Below are 19,051 nucleotides of genomic sequence, written 5' to 3' on the forward strand. Positions count from 1 at the left end.
GTGTTCAGATATGCAGGGCAGGGGATATGCAGGATAGCCCAGTAGTGCTCGGGGGTCTCCAGGACTGCATTTGGTGATGCTCAAAGGGACATGTGGTGCTGGGAATAGAACCAGCCAGGCACTCTAATGTCTGTACTTGGTCTCAGTCCCTTCTTATTTTGTTTTCTACTTCAAAAAGTATTCATGGATTAGAGATTGGTATTAATTAATAAATACTATGGTATTCCCAACAGTTGAACACTGTTATAATGAAAAACATTCTTCATTATAAACTATGCACATTCAATGTTATAAAACTGCAAACAGAAACAATGGAGACTTAAAATAGCTGAGCCAAACACTACAACAGAAGGGCTTCTTAGTTCAAAATATAAATAAATAGGGGCCGGAGAGATGGTATGGAGGTAGGACATTTGCTTTACATGCAGAAGGATAGTGGTTCGAATCCCGGCATCCCATATGGTCTCCCGAGCCTGCCAGGAGCATGGAGCCAGGAGTAACCCTGAGCACTGCCAGGTATGACCCCAAAAAAAAACTAAAAAATAAATAAATAGATATACACAATGGAATATTATGCAGCTGTCAGGAGAGATGAAGTCATGAAATTTTCCTATACATGGATGTACACGGAATCTATTATGCTGAGTGAAATGAGTCAGAGAGAGAGAGAAAAACACAGAATGGTCTCACTCATCTATGGGTTTTAAGAAAAATGAAAGACACCCTTGTAATAATAATTTTCAGACACAAAAGAGAAAAGAGCTGGAAGTTCCAGCTCACCTCAGGAAGCTCACCACAAAGAGTGATGAGTTTAGTTAGGGAAATAACTACATTTTGAACTGTCCTAATAATGAGAATGTATGAGGAAAATGAAGAGCCTGTCTAGAGTACAGGCGGGGGTCGGGTGGGGCGAAGGGAGACTTGAGACATTGGTGATGGGAATGTTGCACTGGTGATGGGTGGTGTTCTTTACATGACTGAAACCCAAACACAATCATGTATGTAATTAAGGTGTTTAAATAATTTTAAAAAAATAAATAAATAAATAAATAGCTGCTGGAGACATAGCATGGAGGTAGGGCATTTGCCTTGCATGCAGAAGGACAGTGGTTCAAATCCCATCATCCCATATGGTCCCTGTGCCTGCCAGCAGCAATTTCTGAGTCCAGCACCAGGAGTCCCTGAGCGTGGTCAGCATGACCCAAACCAAATATAAATAAATAAAAAGCTCAAAAGATACCAAACAAAATAAACCCAAACATGCACATCATAAGACTGAACTGAAGTGTGAAAAACTAAAGCTATGGGGTCACAGCAATAGTACAGTGGGTGGGACACTTGCCTTGCCTTGCATTGACCTGGGTTCAATCCCTAACATCCCATATAGTCTTCAGAAGCCCAGTAGGAGTGATTCCTGAGAGAAGAACTAGGAATAATCCCTGAGCATCACCAAAATGACCCAAAAATAAATAAGTGAAACTTAAGTTATGAGCAGAATACTATAATCATCTAGGGGGAAATGAAATATATACAAAGGAACCCTTTCAGGACTATCTTATTATTATTCCAGAGCAACTATGCTGGCAGGTGAATTGCAGGTGTATTTAAAATTTTGATAGTAGAAGCCAGAGAGATTGCACAGTAGTAGGGCATTGGCCTTGCAAGCAACCAACCCGGGATGGACCAGGTTCAATTTCCAGCATGCCATATGGTCTTCCCAGACCACCAGAAATAATTTCTGAGGGCAGAGCCAGGAGAAATCTCTGAGTGCTACCAGGTGTGGAACAAAAACAAACAAACGGGCCGGAGAGATAGCACAGCGGTGGGGGCATTTGCCGTGCATGCAAAGGGACGGTGGTTCAAATCCCGGCATCCCATATGGACCCCCGAGCCTGCTGGGGGTGATTTCTGAGCGTAGAGCCTGTAGTAACCCCTAAGCATTGCCAGGTGTGACACAAAAAAAATATTCTGATAGTAGGAGAAATAATTAGGAGCCTCATAGGTGAATAAAAATTAAAGTAAGGAGCCGGAGTGCTGACACAGCAGTAGGGCATTTACCTTGCATGCAGCTGACCCAGGACAGACCTGGTTTTGATCCCCAGCATCCCATATGGCCCCCCAAGCCAGGTTCGATTTCTGAGCACATAGACAGGAGTAACCCCTGAGCAACACTGGGTATGCCCCTCCCCCCAAAAAATATCAACAACAAAAAATTAAAGCAAGTCATTTTACCGAATTGGTCTTGCAAAAAATTAAAGCACCTTTTTTTTTTTTTTTTTTTTTTTTTAGTTTTTGGGTCACACCCAGCAGTGCTCAGGGGTTACTCCTGGTTCTACGCTCAGAAATCGCTCCTGGCAGGCTCAGGGGACCATATGGGATGCCGGGTTTCAAACCACGGTCCTTCTGCACGCAAGGCAAACGCCCTATCTCCATGCTATCTCTCTAGCCCCAAATTAAAACATTTTATAACAATGAAAAACATATTACCTAGGAGTTGGTCAGACACCAGAATCATATTATTCAGAGTTTGGGAATGAAAATGTGACTCAAATGTGAATCAAATGTCTAATCCATGTTTCTAACAGGTCACAGTATAGAGCATCACTGTTCGGGGTCACGCTCTGATTACACACTCTGTCTTCGAAAGCATCCCAGGATGACCATCGTCCCCCAAATATGACAAACTTGGGGTACTTTTTGATGAGGGTCACACCCAGTTGTGCTCAAAAATACCCTAGCTCTGAGCTCACGGATCACTCCTGGTGGGGCAAAGGAAATCAACTATATGGAGTGCTGGGGACTGAGTCCCTATTGGCAACATGCCGAGTGAGTAGCGTACCTGCTGTTTTATCATTGGAGCTTATCTGTGTAGGAGAGCATGGCTTTCTGCTTTGTGGCAGTTTTCCTGCAGCAGGCTTCAGGGAACAGAAATTGAAAGTGGAAAATGAAACTAACAGCATTCTGGAGGAAACCAAACAGAACAGGAGCCACGAGAGACTTTGAGGGAATGAGTCAACTTCCAGAAAGTGCATGGGGCTGATTTTGGACTAGCTGACATCAAGGGAGCCCAGCTCGGAGAAGGAGCCTCCCTAGACAAGGCTCCAGCCTCATGAAGGCAGTGTCTGATGATGAAATCATATGAGGGGGGAAAAAACATAAAGCAAATGAAGCAAAAATTAGCATTTAGATGATAAAAACAAACCCATGCTTATGGAGGGAGGGGATGGGTGTGAGAAAATAAGGTGTTGAAAGAAATGGTGAAAGATGAGATTGGCTTTTGGTTTGCTTTTCTTTGGGAAAGGACATACATGCATGGTGGGGCTCAGAAACTATTCCCAGCATTGTGCTTGGTGATATTCAGGGCACTATGTACTGCAGGGTTTGGAACCCAGGTCTCCCCACATACAAACCACCCTCAACTTACCTAGCTGGCCCCAGTATTCACGTTTTTGGGGGTGAATTTAATATAGTTTATAAAGATGTTGGTTTGTAATAATACACATTTGAAACATGATGTTCTGGTACAATGTTACTTCAGAAGTAGTAGTACAAGGTGCTAAACGAATAAACACATGATTTATTCATTGTCTTTCAATGTCAGTCTACATGGCTTTGAAACCAGTCCACTGAGCTATGACATGGACCATCCTTCCCTAAGACGAAAGGTACATGTACTCATTCTTTTCACAAGGAATATTATGTATTTATCAAAGCTAATCTATTAAAGTATAAAATATACTGGGATTGGAACCTAAAAAGACTGTAGGCTTTGTGTTATTTTATTGAAATTTGCATTTGAGAAAACTCTAGGATAGGAATGCTTAAGTCTCTGGCGAAAGGGGGGTGTTCTTCTTTTCTTTTTTAAATAACTGAAACCCAACTACAAACATGTTTGTAATCATGCTTAAATAAAGTTTCTTTGGTTTTTGGCTTTGGGGCTCAGGGGTTACTCCTCCTATGTGCTCAGAAACTGCTCTTAGCTTGGGGGACCATATGGAATCCGAGGGATCGAACTGAGGTCCGTCCTGGGTCAGCCGCGTGCAAGGCAAACACCATACCTCTGCGCTATTGCTCTGGACCCCTAGAGATATTATTTTTTAAAAAAATATTATTATTTTAAAAAAATCTCCTTAAGGAAGGGTCTGGCTTCAGAGATGTGCTCTCTGCGGCAGTGCTGACTCATCCTCCAGACCTGGATCTGGCCAGTGCCTAGATGTGCTGCTGCCTCTGCCCTCTGGCCACTGAGCTCACGTGAGTATGCTCCTTGCACTTGGAAAATAGAAACCGCTCCCTGCTGGCCAGGTTTCTATTTGGAGAAAATAAAACCTAGATAGTGAGAGCTCTAATTACTCTGGTTGTCACAGCCAGTCATGAGTCTCTCTGATCTAGAGCAGCACTTCTCAAACTGTTTCTACTTATGACTCCTTTCAACTCCAGAAACTCACAACCCCAGATACATGGAATACAAATAAACATTCATCAATAATAAATACATTCATTTTAAAACATATATATACAGAAGAAATATATATGTATATATACATATATATATGTATATATATATTCTGTTTTTTGGGTCATACCCAATGGCACTCAGGTTACTCCTGGCTCTGCGCTCAGAAGTCACTCCTGGTAGGTTCGGGGGGGCCCCTTTAAAACATATTTTTAAGATTTTTCTCATGCCCTCCAGATTCAGGGATCATGTCTCATAGGACCATGACCCACAGTTTAAGAAGTTAAGTACTTGGAAACAAGCCTAGGGTTATCCCACCAGAGGTTCCCATATTTATTTGGTATACAGGCCCTCTTGCACAACAATCATTTCATGTTCCCCAAATGTGCTTCATTTAAGCAAACTAACAGAAATCACCCCAGTAGCACTCAAGGGACTACTGTTAGTGTCCCCAAGTAGTATTGCCTTCTTTGGGGAAGACTTTTGAAAATTCTAGACCCTCATGGGGGCCGGAACAATAGCATAGAGGTAAGGCATTTGCCTTGAATATGGCCAACACAGGACAGACTCCAATTCGTATCCTGACATCCCCATACGCTCCCCGAGCCTGCCAAGAGTGACTTCTGAGAGCAGAGCCAGGAGTAACTCCTGAGCTTTACCAGGTGTGACCCAAAAAACAAAAAAAAAAGAAAATTCTAGACCCTGGAATAAGGGAGGGACCTTATTTATTCTTTCTGGAATGACAAAATCCCCTTAGGTAACTTCATTAACCTCACATTAGTATCAATGCTTATTCTCTTGTTGTTATTGGTCACCAACAAGAAAAGCATCACCTGAGAAATGGCTAGAAATCCCAGTTGCTAAGCTCCACCCTAGAAAAAATGAGAAATTCTTAAAATGGAGCCAATCAATCTGTATTTATGAACCTTTCAGAAAATACTAATACATGCTCAAGGTTGATTAACACTTTAGGTTTCTCAAGGGTAAGTTCCAGAAAAAGTCACGTTTGTAGAGAAGGTCTTGCTAAGACTTGCTGCACTGAGACAACCTCCAAAACACAGTCACAGCTAGATGTATACCTAAAGTTATCTTCCAAATGAACTTCTACAATTTTACATACTTCCCTATTTCAACTTTTAGTGTTTTTTTTTAGGTCACACCCAGTGGGGCTCAGGAACTACTCCTGGCTCTGTACTCAGAAATTACTCTTGATGGGCTCGGGGAATCATATGGGCTGTGGGGGATCAAACCTATGTTGGCTGTATGCAAGGCATACATTGTACTATTTCTCTGGCCACACCTATTTCTATTTCTTTCTTTTTTGGAGGGAGGGCATCCTGGCCGGTGCTCAAAGATCACTTCTGGTGGGGCTCAGGTGTTGCAACTTCTGTATAAGGAATCTTAGTCCAGAGCCCAGGACAAAGGATGGGCACTAGGCTCAAAAAGCCTTTGCTTGCCTGTACCCACAATTGCATGAGATGCTTAGGAAAAGGGGATATTGCTAGAGGTCACGGCATAAATTCCCCCCTCTCATTCGAGACATAGTATCCTAGCATCCTAAGGACATCTCTCAGAGTCCTTCTAAAGACCACCAAGATTTCTGTCCATCAACTGTTCCTAGTTACCAAGCAAATGTGCTGAGGCCTGGTTATTCCAGGCTTCCTAATCAGTATAAGAATGCTATAGGTCAGGAGAAAAGAGTGTGAAAATTACTGAAGAATCAGAGCATCTGGCTCTGAGCCATGGCCACTTGGTTTTCAAGATAATCTTTACAACAAAACAAAACCCAATGTAGGCATGCAGTAAACAGCCACACAAGAGATCCTCCCTGAAAAGAGGAACTGGGCATTCAAGCCATAAAGCTGATTCTGCAGACTTGTGAGACTTTGCGAAATTAGGGTATTGTTAAATCCTTGGCAAAAATAAGTGGTGTCTCTGGTAAAGATCAATAAGTATTGTAATCATTGTATTAAGGAGGATGTTAATGAGTTCTATAGAATGTTTTGATGATTATACCTCACAGAAGCCACATGCTTTCCTGCTATGTAAACTACTGATCACCCCCTTTTCTTGCTAACTCAGAATGCTAAAGGAAACGTATAAAAACCCTGCACTTTGAGCAAATAAAGGGGCTAGATCCAAACTCCTCTCCTTGGTGTGTGTGGTCTAGTCACAATTCTCCAACAACTGTGCCCACTCTCCTAGAAGACCCCACTGTTGTTCCTGTGTCCAACCACTCCTGCCCATCCCCTAGTGGCCCGTGACACTTGGACACCATAGGATACTGAGGAACAAGCCTATGTCAGCCTCATGTAGGGCAAATGTCCTACTCATTGTATTATTGTTCTGGTCCATCTGTTTCTTTTCTTTTTTTTTTTTTTTTTTGGTCTTTTTGAGGGGCCACACCCGGCGGTGCTTAGGGGTTACTCCTGGCTGTCTGCTCAGAAATAGCTCCTGGCAGGCAAGGGGGACCATATGGAACACCGGGATTCGAACCAACCACCTTAGGTCCTGGATCGACTGTTTGCAAGGCAAACAACGCTGTGCTCTCTCTGGGCCCTATCTGTTTCTTTTTTAAGTTAATTCATCACTATTTTAGACATTTAAAATGCATTTCAGCAGACTTTAGGAACTTGGTAGAGATAAATGACTTTACTAGGGAGAGAATAAGGTTTCCAAGAAATTTATACCTACACTGAACTAAGTGTGTTCCTGTTACAAGATTAAAAGTGTTTTGTAGGGACCGGAGAGATAGCATGGAGGTAAGACATTTGCTTTGCATGCAGAAGCATAGAGGTTCAAATCCGAGCATCCCATATGGACTCCTGAGCCTGCCAGGAGTGATTTCTGAGCATAGAGCCAGGAGTAATCACTAAGCACTGCCAGGTGTGACACACACACACACACACACACAACACACACACAAAAAGAAAAGGTTTTTTTACATATATTAATTAGTATGTCTAATAAGTACTATATACATATCTAAAAAGTATCATGCTTATATAGTGTATAAACACTTCAACTACATACATAATGCTAAGCATTATTCAAAGCATCTGGGATTCATAAAATATACAGAAAATCTTATCTTGAGCATCCAGCAGGAGAAAAAGACACAAACTAGAATTTTTTAATTCATAGATATACTGTAATTTACAGTGTTGTTAATGATGGTTTCCCATTTACTTAATTCCAACACCACACCAATCGCCCAATTCCCTCCTAGTCTCTAACAACCCTATCTACACACACACAAATAGTGCTCTCTGTACTATCTCCCCTAAATGGGCCATTGTATATGAGTTCCTGAGAGCAGTGGTTGGTACATGATAAATGCCCCATTAAGGCTTAACTGCAGCCACCACAACCATCTGGGAATGAGAATTCACTCTTGGATCATGGGACATTCAACTGAAAGTGATCTATCTACACCCTCACCTGGGACTTTAACTACCATGTCCAACAAAAAAAAGGGGGGGGGGAGCCGGAGAGATAGCATGGAGGTAAGGTGTTTGCCTTTCATGCAGGAGGTCATCAGTTCAAATCCCGGTGTCCCATATGGTCCCCTGTGCCTGCCACGAGCAATTTCTGAGCCTGGAGCCAGGAATAACTCCTGAGCTCTGCCGGGTGTGACCCAAAAACCACACAAAAAAAAAAAAAAAAACTACCATGTCAGCAACCACTTGGTTACCATTTCAGATTCTCTTTTCCTCTTTCTTGCCCCTAGTGAGCAGCCAGGATACTACCTCAGAGGAAGGATAAGAAGGGTTGCTTGTAAAGGGAGAGTTGTACACCTGAAAGAGCAACTGAGTTTAAACCAAACTCAAAATAGTTCAAAGCTGGGAGAAATCAAAGTTTGGGAATGTGTCCTAAAAGAAAGATGCGATTTTATTAGGCTTACTGCTCTTAACAAAGAAACTCAAAATCAGAAATCCTACAGTAAAATGGTTTATTTCTTGTTCACACAGCTACCTGCAGGTGGTGTTCCTGGAATGCAGCAATTTTTCACCATGGAAAATTCGCCAAGAAGTTAGGGATGTGGATTCTTCCAGCCTCTGGCTCTCCCATTCCCCACAACCCAGGCTAGAAAACATACACCCCCATAACCATCTTTTTTGGGGGGTTACACCCAGTAACACTTGGGCTACTCCTGGTTATGTGCTCAGAAATGGATCCTGGCTCAGGGGACCATATGGGACGCCGGGGGATGGAACCGCGGTCCGTCCTGGGTCAACTGTGTGCAAGGCAAATGCCCTAAATCCCACCAGACATGATCCCTGAGAGCAGAGCCTGGAGTAAGCCTGGAGCAGCTACAGGTATGCTCCTGACCCCCAAAGCAAATAGATCTATTAAAGAACCCAGCAATTCCACTCCTTGGATTCTACACAAAGTATAGAAGAACAGTTATTGAAACATGACTTGACTTAGACTTTAGTCATTCTCAGCAACAAGAAAATTTCCAGAGTTGGTTGGGAGAGATTCTCCCCAACCAGAACACTCCTACGGAGGATGAGAAATCTAAAGCCACCTTCTGACTCATCATATTGTCTTGACCTTTGCATCATTACATCAGCCAAGCTTAGATAGCCCCAACATGACAGGGAAATCATAAAGGTGGATTAGCCTAGGGAAACTGGAGGTCATCTAAGTATAACTGGAGCTACCTTGGCACATAAATGCCCTGAGTATGCTTAGAAGTTAGCAATGACTTCAACATAGGATAGGTGCTAACACCAATATGTCCAATTACCGAAACCTGATAGCAAAAACCATGATAGAGAAGAACACTTCCTGGGACCTTGAGGAAAGACTTTGGAATTAGACAAATGAATGTGCCTGGAGCCTGCAATTGGTCTTATAGCAGAAGATTCATGGGTACGGACACCCTGATTTTTTATTTTGTTTTGTTTTTTTGGGCCACACCCATTTGATGCTCAGGGGTTACTCCAGCCCCTTAAGATCAAATTCTAATTAATTCCCTTTTGAGTTACTCATCCCTGCATATTCTCATAGCTAAGTCTGTTTGATGTCCGTCTTAAGAGATTTCTGCCCAGGGGCCAGAGCAATAGCACAGCAATAGGGCACTTGCTTTGCACGTTGCCGACCTGGGACAGACCCGGGTTCGATCCTCAGCATCCCATATAATCCCCCGAGCTTGCCAGGAGCTATTTCTGACTGCAGAGTCAGGAATAATCCCTGAGTACTGCCAGGTGTAGCTAAAAAAAAAAATTCTGTCCCCTTTTTGTCAATTCTCACCGATAAGTCCCAGTCAATGAATCTAAGGTAGATAGAGGAAAACTAACATTTTCTTCATCCTACATCCCTACATCCTTGTTGCATTTTGGGTATCTAGCAGTGAAAAATCATTGCTGATCCAAAGAATTCAATAAGGAGTCCGGAGTTCCTACAGCAGTTAAGGTGCACATAGCAGACCTGGATTAGATTCCTGGTGCCACATGATGCCCCAAGCCTTGCATTCCTGGAGATGTCCAGCACCACTAGGATGGCCCAGGTATCCCCAAAACCCTGGGGTCAAACTAGAATTATATCCTTGAGCTCTTGAACCAAACTTGGCTGAGAATCATCATTGGGAACCTTGTACCTCAGATGACTGCTTTGAATTGCTCCCCCCAACTGCCTGCCTATCTCACCTGGAAAGGGAGACCCTCACACATCTGGAAGGGGTCTGTGGTTGGTCATTAAGAGTGGCCTAAGGGGGATGGGGAAGGGCAGACTCAGCAAGAGAGATGCAGCTATAGAGTGATGCAGCAAGATGGATGGAGGGCAGCTGAAGGAGGCTACGTTAAAAGCACATGGTGGTTTAAGGCCTTGTAATAAAGCTGATGTCTCCTGAAAATTTATCTGACTGCCTGTGGATCATTTCCTTGCTGCTGTCACCCTGATACTTACAGACCCGCTAAGCCATAGGGACTGAAAGCACCCGGCTGGGCCAAGAAAGGCCTCATCAGCCATCCACACCACTAGGATTTTATAATTAATAATAATACAACAGGAAGCACCACCCCCACCAAAATAAATTCAAATACAAATAAATTAAGTATTTTATTTTAGGTATGGTCTGGATTTTATTTGCTACAAAACTACTCAATAAGTAGCTTTTACAATCCAAGCATTGACAAAGAAATGAATTCTCTCTCCAAAACAGACATGGACATTCTGCTTCCAAGAATGTCTTCTGCATACAGCCATTTAATATCAAAGTGACTGGTACATGTTAACTTAAAAATCAAGTGGACTGTAAGATACCAAATGAGTATCTTGGCTGCAGGGCCTTGGATTCCACTGAGCTCTAACAGCCACCAGCCAGCCTCAGGGCTCACTCAGAGCTCTCCAGGGCCTTAATTGTTTCTCCTTTCTGCTTCTGCAGGAACCCAAGGAGGCTCAAGCCTTCTACATCAAATGCATTTTTCCAAAGTTTCTTTAAGACACATTTCTCCAAAGCTCTGATATTTTCATCTCGATAAAGATGCATCCTCTATTTTCACTGCTTTTAAATAATGGGTAATTTTTTTTAGTTGTCTTTTTGTTTTTTCAGGCCACATCCATTTGATGCTCAGGGGTTACTCGTGGCTAAGCACTCAGAAATTGCCCCTGGCTTGGGGGGGACCATATGGGATGCCAGGGGATCGAACCGCAGTCCTTCCTTGGCTAGAGCTTGCAAGGCAGACACCTTAGCTCTAGCGCCACCTCGCTGGCCCCAATAATGGATAATTTCATCTTTTTCTGATTTTTTCTGGAATTCCTGAAATTTTCCATAGTGGTGATGTATTTATTGTTGTTCTTTTTCTGTGAGTGATTTCATGTGTAACACTTTGGGCAAGTGTCCAGCTTTGCTGTCCTCACTTATTTCTCTGTAAATTTGTGCAAACACAAAAGTAGGCTGATATTCAAAGTAGGCTGATATTCCAGAGCAAATACCAAATGAATGATAGCTAATCTTGCCTTTTTATTTTTTCAATATTTTCTCTATTCTGCCCCTAGGCTGCTGGCATGAGACCTTTTTATACTGAATTATTTGTGTTTTGTAGCAAAGCCCTATCTGGTGATGCAGAAGGAGGAAGTGTCCTGCAAGACCTTCTTTATTTTTAAAGAACATCATGCTTTATCTAGAGAGCCTTTCCTAAGTAAAAGTTGGTTGCAGACGGAAGGATATATGTGTGTGAGGACTTGCTGGCCAATACTTCAATATACTCTTCTTTATATTCTCATCCTATGTCCTGAAGATACAGGGGTAGGAGAACCTAGGAGATCCATCGTTAGGATTTAATCGGATGGCCTGTTTTAGAAGTTGCAAGGAGAATTGATTTCTCTCCAATCTTCTGTTGATGCCCTGGCAAAGATATGTTATGATTGTATTCCCAGCACCAAATTCAGGGCTTTCAGGGTCTGGTTCCACAGCCCTTTCAAAGCATAATTCATGCTATGAATATTCTAATTATTCAAAATTCATATATTATTCATGATATATAATATGATATATATTTATGAATATAATATATACTATAACATATGATAAATATACCATATAAAATATTGTATAAAGTATTCATATAATTATTTGTATATCATAATTATTAATAATTCATATAGGCAATAATTATTTCCTCCACATTTCATCAATGCCTACCCTTCCTCATAGTTGAGATCAGGACACTATTCTGTGGCTGAACTGACTTGCAACTTATTTTTTTTGTCATTTTCAAGAGAAAGAGAGAGGAGAGAAAGAGAGAGAAGGGGGAGTGAAAAAGAGAGAGGAGAGAGGGAAGAAGAGGTGAAGGAGGCTGGGAGACAGGGAAGGAGAGGGAGAGAAAGGAGAGAGAGCAGGAGAGAGGAGAAAGGTAGGGAGAGAAGAGAGAGAGGGAAGAGAGAGGGGAAGAAAGGGAGGGAGAGAGGTGTGAGAGGGAGATAGAGAAGAAAAGAGAGGGAGAGATAGGGAGGGAGAGGGAAAGAGAGGAGGAGAAAGGGAGGGAGAGGGAAAGAGAGGGGAAGAGAGGGAGAGAGGTCTAGAGAGCTATTTTTTAACTTTATTATTGATTAATTGATTGGTTGGTTTTGGGGCCACACCCAGCAGCACTCAGGGATCACTCCTGGCTCTGCACTCAGAAATTACCCCTGGGGGCCAGCGTGGTGGCACTAGAGGTAAGGTGTCTGCCTTGCCTAGGATGGACCGCGGTTCCATCCCCCGGCGTCCCATATGGTCCCCCAAGCCAGGAGTGACTTCTGAGTGCATAGCCAGGATTAACCCCTGAGCGTTACCAGGTGTGGCCCAAAAACCAAAAAGAAAAAAGAAAAAAGAAATTCCCCCTGGCAGGTTGGGGGACCATATGGGATGCCAGGAATCAAACTGGGTCCCTCCGGGTAGGCCGCAAGCAAGGCAAATGCCCTACCACTGTGCTACCTCACTGGCCCCACTTGCCAACTTTTTGCATGTCTTCTTTACATTGTCCAGGTAAGTTTAGGTTTCTGCCAGCCTACCCATATGGTAATAGAACCAGGCATAACTGCCCCAGGTGACCAGACCATTCACATCTGCTTGGTCGGTGTATTCTTGCAGGATAAAACCTTCAGCTTCTTTCAAGCTCTGCAGGGCTTTTTGCCTGCCAGGTATTTCACATAGGCCAGCACATAAGTTGCAACATAGGAGCAATATATTTGCCCATTCCTGTATTGCACTGGCTGTCTAGGAACTCGATCTAACGAAAGATCTTGTTTTTAAAACCAGGCATTTCAGTATCTTCAATTTGCAAGCCCCACGTCAAGTGGCATCTCAGTTGGAGCAGTGATGAGAATCTCATTGCAAAATAGATAAAAATTTGTATTTGTAAGACCAGTCAAGCTAGTAAAATGGGATTATACCTACGAATAGCTGAGAACACCAGTCTCTGACACAACGTTGTAGCATACCTCTATGAGATAGCTGGCAGGTTAATGGTGCTTATTTGCTCCTAATGTCCATGTGAAAAACACTCCTCACTCTCTCAAACTGTCCTTCTGGCCAGAGACTTCCTGACCACAATGGGTCCCTGCTTCTGATCATGTCTGATTGGCAACACACTACTGAGGTGAAGAACTCTCTAATCTTCCCACTCAACACCCGACCCGCCATAGTACCCAATGACTCGTGTGTGTGTGTGTGTGTGTGTGTGTGTGTGTGTGTGTGTGTGTGTGTGTGTGTGTGTTGAAAGGGTGAGGACAGGGGGGAATGCCCACTGAAGAGTCACCACCGCCAACTTTGACCCAAAGGATTAATGTCTGACCACCATGATCTTTCAGTCCCTGGTATGAAGAGAACAGACATCACCAGGGAAGATCAACCAGAGTGCCGTGATTTGAAGGAAGCTGCCAGACTTTGAGGATGAGTTGCTGAAGTTCCACTATCTTTGCAGATATCAAAGATCTAGCAACTGGGCCCGGAGAGATAGCACAGCGGCGTTTGCCTTGCAAGCAGCCGATCCAGGACCAAAGGTGGTTAGTTCGAATCCCGGTGTCCCATATGGTCCCCTGTGCCTGCCAGGAGCTATTTCTGAGCAGACAGCCAGGAGTAACCCCTGAGCAACGCCAGGTGCGGATCAACTCACTAGCATGTACATTTGAACAAACTCATGATTTTTTGTCAATTATATTTATGAAGCTGAGATTTAAAATAGAATTACAAGAGTCAGAGCGATAACACAGTGGGTAGGGCTTTTGCCTCGCAAGCAGCCGACCAAATGGTCCCGAGGCTTGCCAGGAGTGAGATCTGAGCAGAGCCAGGAGTAGTAACCCTTGAGCTCAGCTGGGTGTGGCCTCAAAACCTAAATAAAAAGATAATAAAATTGAATTATCTTAGCTATGGCTTATCACTTTTCCTCTTTTATAGGTTAGGTACAGAAATACTCTATTATTATATATTTATTGCCATTCTTACACAGGTCATAAATAAACAACATAGCTATGTTGGCATTCATCTGTGTAAATCAAAACATCTAAAGATATTGTTTTGTATTTTTGGGGTCTTGGTGGGGAGCTGTTTGTTTGGGGAGGGCTGGGGCGGCAGTTTGGGCTACATTCAGTGATGCTCAGGACTGTCATTGCGATGTCTGGTGTTTGCATATTTGGTTGCAATGTGTTGGACTTGGGACACTTGTGTCACTGGGGCTCTCGGGCAGTGCTGCTGGGCACCCAGTGACAATATGGAGAGGTTCTAGGAATAGAACTTTTGACCTCACACTGACAAGGCAGAAATATAACTTTAAATCACAGCCTGGGGCCAAAGACTTTTTGACTTTTTGGAATCAATGGATCTCTCTCTGTCCCTCCCTCTCCCTCTCCCCCATCTCCTCTCTCTCTCTCTCTCTCTCCCACTTCCTCTCCCTCTTCTCTTTCTCCCTCTCTACTGTGCTCTCCTCCCAGCTGTGCTTAGGGATCACTCCTGGTGGGGCTCAGGGGACCATATGGGGAGCTAGAGATAAAATCCAGATTGTCCACATGTAGGCAAGTGTTCTACCTACTGAGGCATCTCTCTAGTAGGTTGGTTTGTTTTTCAAATGTTCCCATTGGCAGAACACATGTCTTCTTTTTACAATTCAATGTGGTATTTCTGTCCAGGACAGAAATATTTTCATTTATGCTTGACAGTAAAGTTTTTTTTTTTGTTTGTTTTGTTTTTGGATCACACCTGGCAATGCTCAGGAGTTACTCGTGACTATGCTCAGAAATCGCCCCTTGCAGTCTCGGGGGACCATATGGGATGCTGGGATTCGAACCACTGTCCTTCTGCATGTGAGGCAAATGCCTTACCTCCATGCTATGTCTCCAGCCCCGACAGTAAAGATTTTTGTCCCTATAAACTATACTTAGCATTAGTGTCCCAATTATTCCTTAACAGGGAGGCAATCATGTAGGTCATTTGTATTTGTTTTGTTTTGGGGCCACACCCAGTGATACTCAGGGGTTGCTCCTGGCTATGCACTCAGTAATCTCTCCTGGCTTTGGGCACCATATGAGAAGCCAGGGATCTAATGGGAGGTTCCTGCTGGCTCAGTCGCAAGCAAGACAAATGCCCTACCACTATCGCTCCTGCCCCTCTTGTGATTTTATTTAAAAAACAAAACAAAGGGGCCGGTGAGGTGGCGCTACAGGTAAGGTGTCTGCCTTGCAAGCACTAGCCAAGGAAGGACCACGGTTCCATCCCTGGCATCCCATATGGTCCCCCAAAGCCAAGGGCAATTTCTGAGTTCTTAGCCAGGAATAACCCCTGAGCATCAAACGGGTGTGGCCGAAAAACAAAAACAAAAACAAACAAACAAAACATATTAATGAAGCCTGTGATGCAATTTCAGGGTAATTTGGTGCCCAATTATCTAGTCTAGAATATATTTTCTGATATACACAAACCACACAATTACCACTATCTGGGTTGAAATTTGAAATGTTTGTGGTAAATTTATCAAAACAAAAACCATATTCATGACTAGAGCTATCAAGATTACATACAAATACATGATGAGTCAAGAGGAATCTGAACATAAGAAATATCTTTTTTAATTTTAGTACTTTAAGTGCCATGGTTACAAACATGTTTAATTGGGTTTCAGCCATAAAATGCTCCCCCACCCCTTCATTTGTACAACTTTCTCACCACCAATGTCCCTCATTTCTCTCCTCCCCCACTTCCTGCCTGTTTTCAAGACAGGCATTGTATTTTTCTCTCTCTCTGTCATTGTCATGGTAGTTGTTAGTGTAGTTATTTTTTTTTATGGGGGGCCATACTCAGTAGTGCTCTGGGTTATTCCTGGCAATGTGCTCAGAAATCGTTCCTGGCCGGCTCGGGGGACCATATGGGATCCGAGGATTGAACCCAGGTCTGTCCCGGGTTGGCCACATGCAAGGCAAAAGCCCTACAGATGTGCTATCTTTGGCTATAGTGTAGTTATTTTTTTAACTGCACTTACCACTCTTTGTGATAAGCTTCATATCATGGGCTTATCCTTCCAGCCCTCATCTCATTGTTTATGAGAATTATGACTATACTGTCTTTTAATAACATAAGGAATATGTTAAGGTAAGCAGAAAACTAATCTTCCAGAGGCCTCCAATGACAGAAAACAAAGCCACAAAGGATGTGTGAGTCTGTTAATAGGCAGTTATCAATTATGAATCTTTGCAGGAAGACTGAAAATGGGATATATATGACTACATGGGTGAACTACTCTGCCTGTTCCTGGGCTCCAGGGTGCCAGAGCTACAGGCCCTCAGTGTCAACCTCATCCTCCTGGTAGCCAGAAACCTGAGCTGGTGTCCCTGGGCAGTTGCTGGACCTGCATAGTGTCAGAGGAAGTGTTCACCCGAGCGGGTCTGCCCTGAAGGGCTCAGGCCAGCCAGTTGCCCATATCACCTCACAGCAGACTTTTAAGAGCTCATGCATGGGGATGGCTGAGCACCTTCAACTGAGCCGGAGCCTGGCCGTCATGGCAAATGCGTGACTTACAGAGAAAGACTGAGAGGACCATATGCCCTAGCCCCAAATAGGGGGTGCCCAATCCTCCTGACTTGGTGCCAGAGGACTCTGTATTCTTGGTAACTTCAAGAATAATGTGAAATATAGATGGATGAATGGATGGATGGATGGATGGATGGATGGATGGATAGATATAATGTAGTCATATATATACATATATACATCTGGAGCACTGTTTCTACTAATAATGAGTGAAAATAGTAATCTTTTTTACTACTGCTGAGTCAAAAACTTGCCAACTAGAGAATTGTGACAGCTAGAGACAGGAACAAAACAACTCTAAAAATACACTTCCAAGCAAGACCATCTGATCATTATGCTCAGATTGGATAACTCCTGCATTCCTGTCCCCCATTATTCTCGGGCTCCCAAACAGCTTGTTCCGGAAGTGAGTCATTCCTTCCTCCCAAAGTCAGCTCATGGTCAGGGAAGTGGCTGATTTCTTTATCATCTCTGGCTCTGGCAGGAACAAATAGCTTAAGCTTGAAGGGCTATTCCTTAGTAAAGGGCCTAATTTCTTCTCCAAGCATTCAACAGCTTGCAGCAATTCTCCATTCTTCTTATGAATTAATCCTTGCTGAGACCAATAACTAGGTGCATTTTTTGTTTGTTTGTTTGTATTTTTGTTTTTGTGTCACACCCAGCGGCGTTCAGGGTTTACTCCTGGCTCTGTGCTCAGAAATTGCTCCTGGCAGATTCAGGGGAACATATGGGATGCCGGAATTCGAACCCCTGTTGGTCCTGGGTTGGCCACTTGCAAGGCAAATGCCCTACCACTATGCTATCTCTCCAGCCCCACTAGGTGCATTTTTGAGACTCTGACTTTCAAATGTTTTCTGCAGTTGGCATTTCATCTTTTCATTCTCACTTGACTGTCGACTTCCAGGCCGAAAATCAAATTGGACTGCTGTGTCTGCAGCCTGTCGTAGAGTCACAATCCTGCTGAGTGACTGAGTGAATCTTTCCAGGGAGGGGAACTTCTTGTTGGAAGTGATCTGGTAATAGTCCTCTGTTTCCAGGAGCTTAGTGAGATCAGGTGCATCAAGAGGATTGAGGCCCTTCTCAATGGCTTTATCCAAATACTCCTGTGCCTTTTTCCTTACTTCTTCAATCTTCTCGCTCATCCTGTCTGCATCAAGTTCTTTTTCATTCTGAATTTGTTTGCCTTTTGCCCAATAGCAGCATGCAATCTGGTGATAGAGGTAGCAATTGTTTGGTGTGGACTGCAGCATCTTTTGAATGAGTTCAATAGCTGTGTCTAGCTCACCTTTAATTTTGTAAAATTTGGCTGCAATGCGAAAAACATCATTTTGATGAGGAGTTTTCTCCAAGACCTCCTTGACTATTCTCTCTCCTTCAGCTTCTTCTCCCATTCTCTGCAGGTTCAAAGCGTGAAGAATTCTAATGTACTGATTGTCAGGATTCAGCTCAATAGCCCGATTTAAAACACTATCTGTTACTGGCTTTGGTGGTTTACTGTCCAGATTAAACTTGGCAATTGCCAGTCCACAAGAAAACTCTGGGTTGTTAGGTTTCTTTTCCAAAGCCTTCTCAAAACAAACTTTTGCTCTTTCGTTTTGAATTTTTCCACACCTAAGCCATGTCCACCCTTCCTCACTGTTCAGCTCAGGACACTCAATGCTATAGGGGTTAGAAAACTTCTCACACACCTGTTTCACCTTGTCCACGTAAGCCTGAGCTTCTGGGAGTCGGCCCAGGTGGTAGTAGACCCAGGCGTAGTTTCCCCAGGTGACCAGGTTTCTGACCTCTGCTTGGTCAGCGTGCTCTTGCCGGGTGGACTCTTCAGCTTGCTTCAAGCATTCCAGGGCGGCCTCATTCTGACCCTCTAAGTGTTTGATGTAGGCCAGCATGTTGTACATTGTGCCTTTGAACTCGGGGTTTAAAGATTCAATCTGCTCATTCACTCTCTCTTTCAGATCCTCTTTTTGGGATCCTTTTGGGATGCCTTTTTCCTTAAATAAGTTCCATGTGAAGTGGCATTTCAGCTGAGGAAGGATTTCCTCCAGAGAACTTTTGGCCTCACTATGAAAAAAATAAATACAGTTACTGTGATG

At 43.4% G+C, this 19,051-nt stretch overlaps 1 protein-coding gene across 1 annotated transcript; it reads right to left on the bottom strand.

The window, feature by feature from the left end:
• Positions 1-17,277: 17,277 nt before the first annotated feature.
• Positions 17,278-18,894, bottom strand: LOC125995122 (interferon-induced protein with tetratricopeptide repeats 3-like). Its single transcript, XM_049764675.1, has 2 exons — positions 17,791-18,894; positions 17,278-17,582 (listed from the first exon to the last, which is right to left on the bottom strand). The coding sequence occupies exons 1-2, from the start codon at positions 18,854-18,856 to the stop codon at positions 17,389-17,391; spliced, it is 1,260 nt and encodes a 419-aa protein (XP_049620632.1). The 5' UTR covers positions 18,857-18,894; the 3' UTR covers positions 17,278-17,388.
• Between the last annotated feature and the right edge of the window lie 157 nt (positions 18,895-19,051).

The sequence above is a fragment of the Suncus etruscus genome, chromosome 17, assembly GCF_024139225.1.
Source record: "Suncus etruscus isolate mSunEtr1 chromosome 17, mSunEtr1.pri.cur, whole genome shotgun sequence".
Lineage (NCBI taxonomy): Eukaryota > Metazoa > Chordata > Mammalia > Eulipotyphla > Soricidae > Suncus > Suncus etruscus.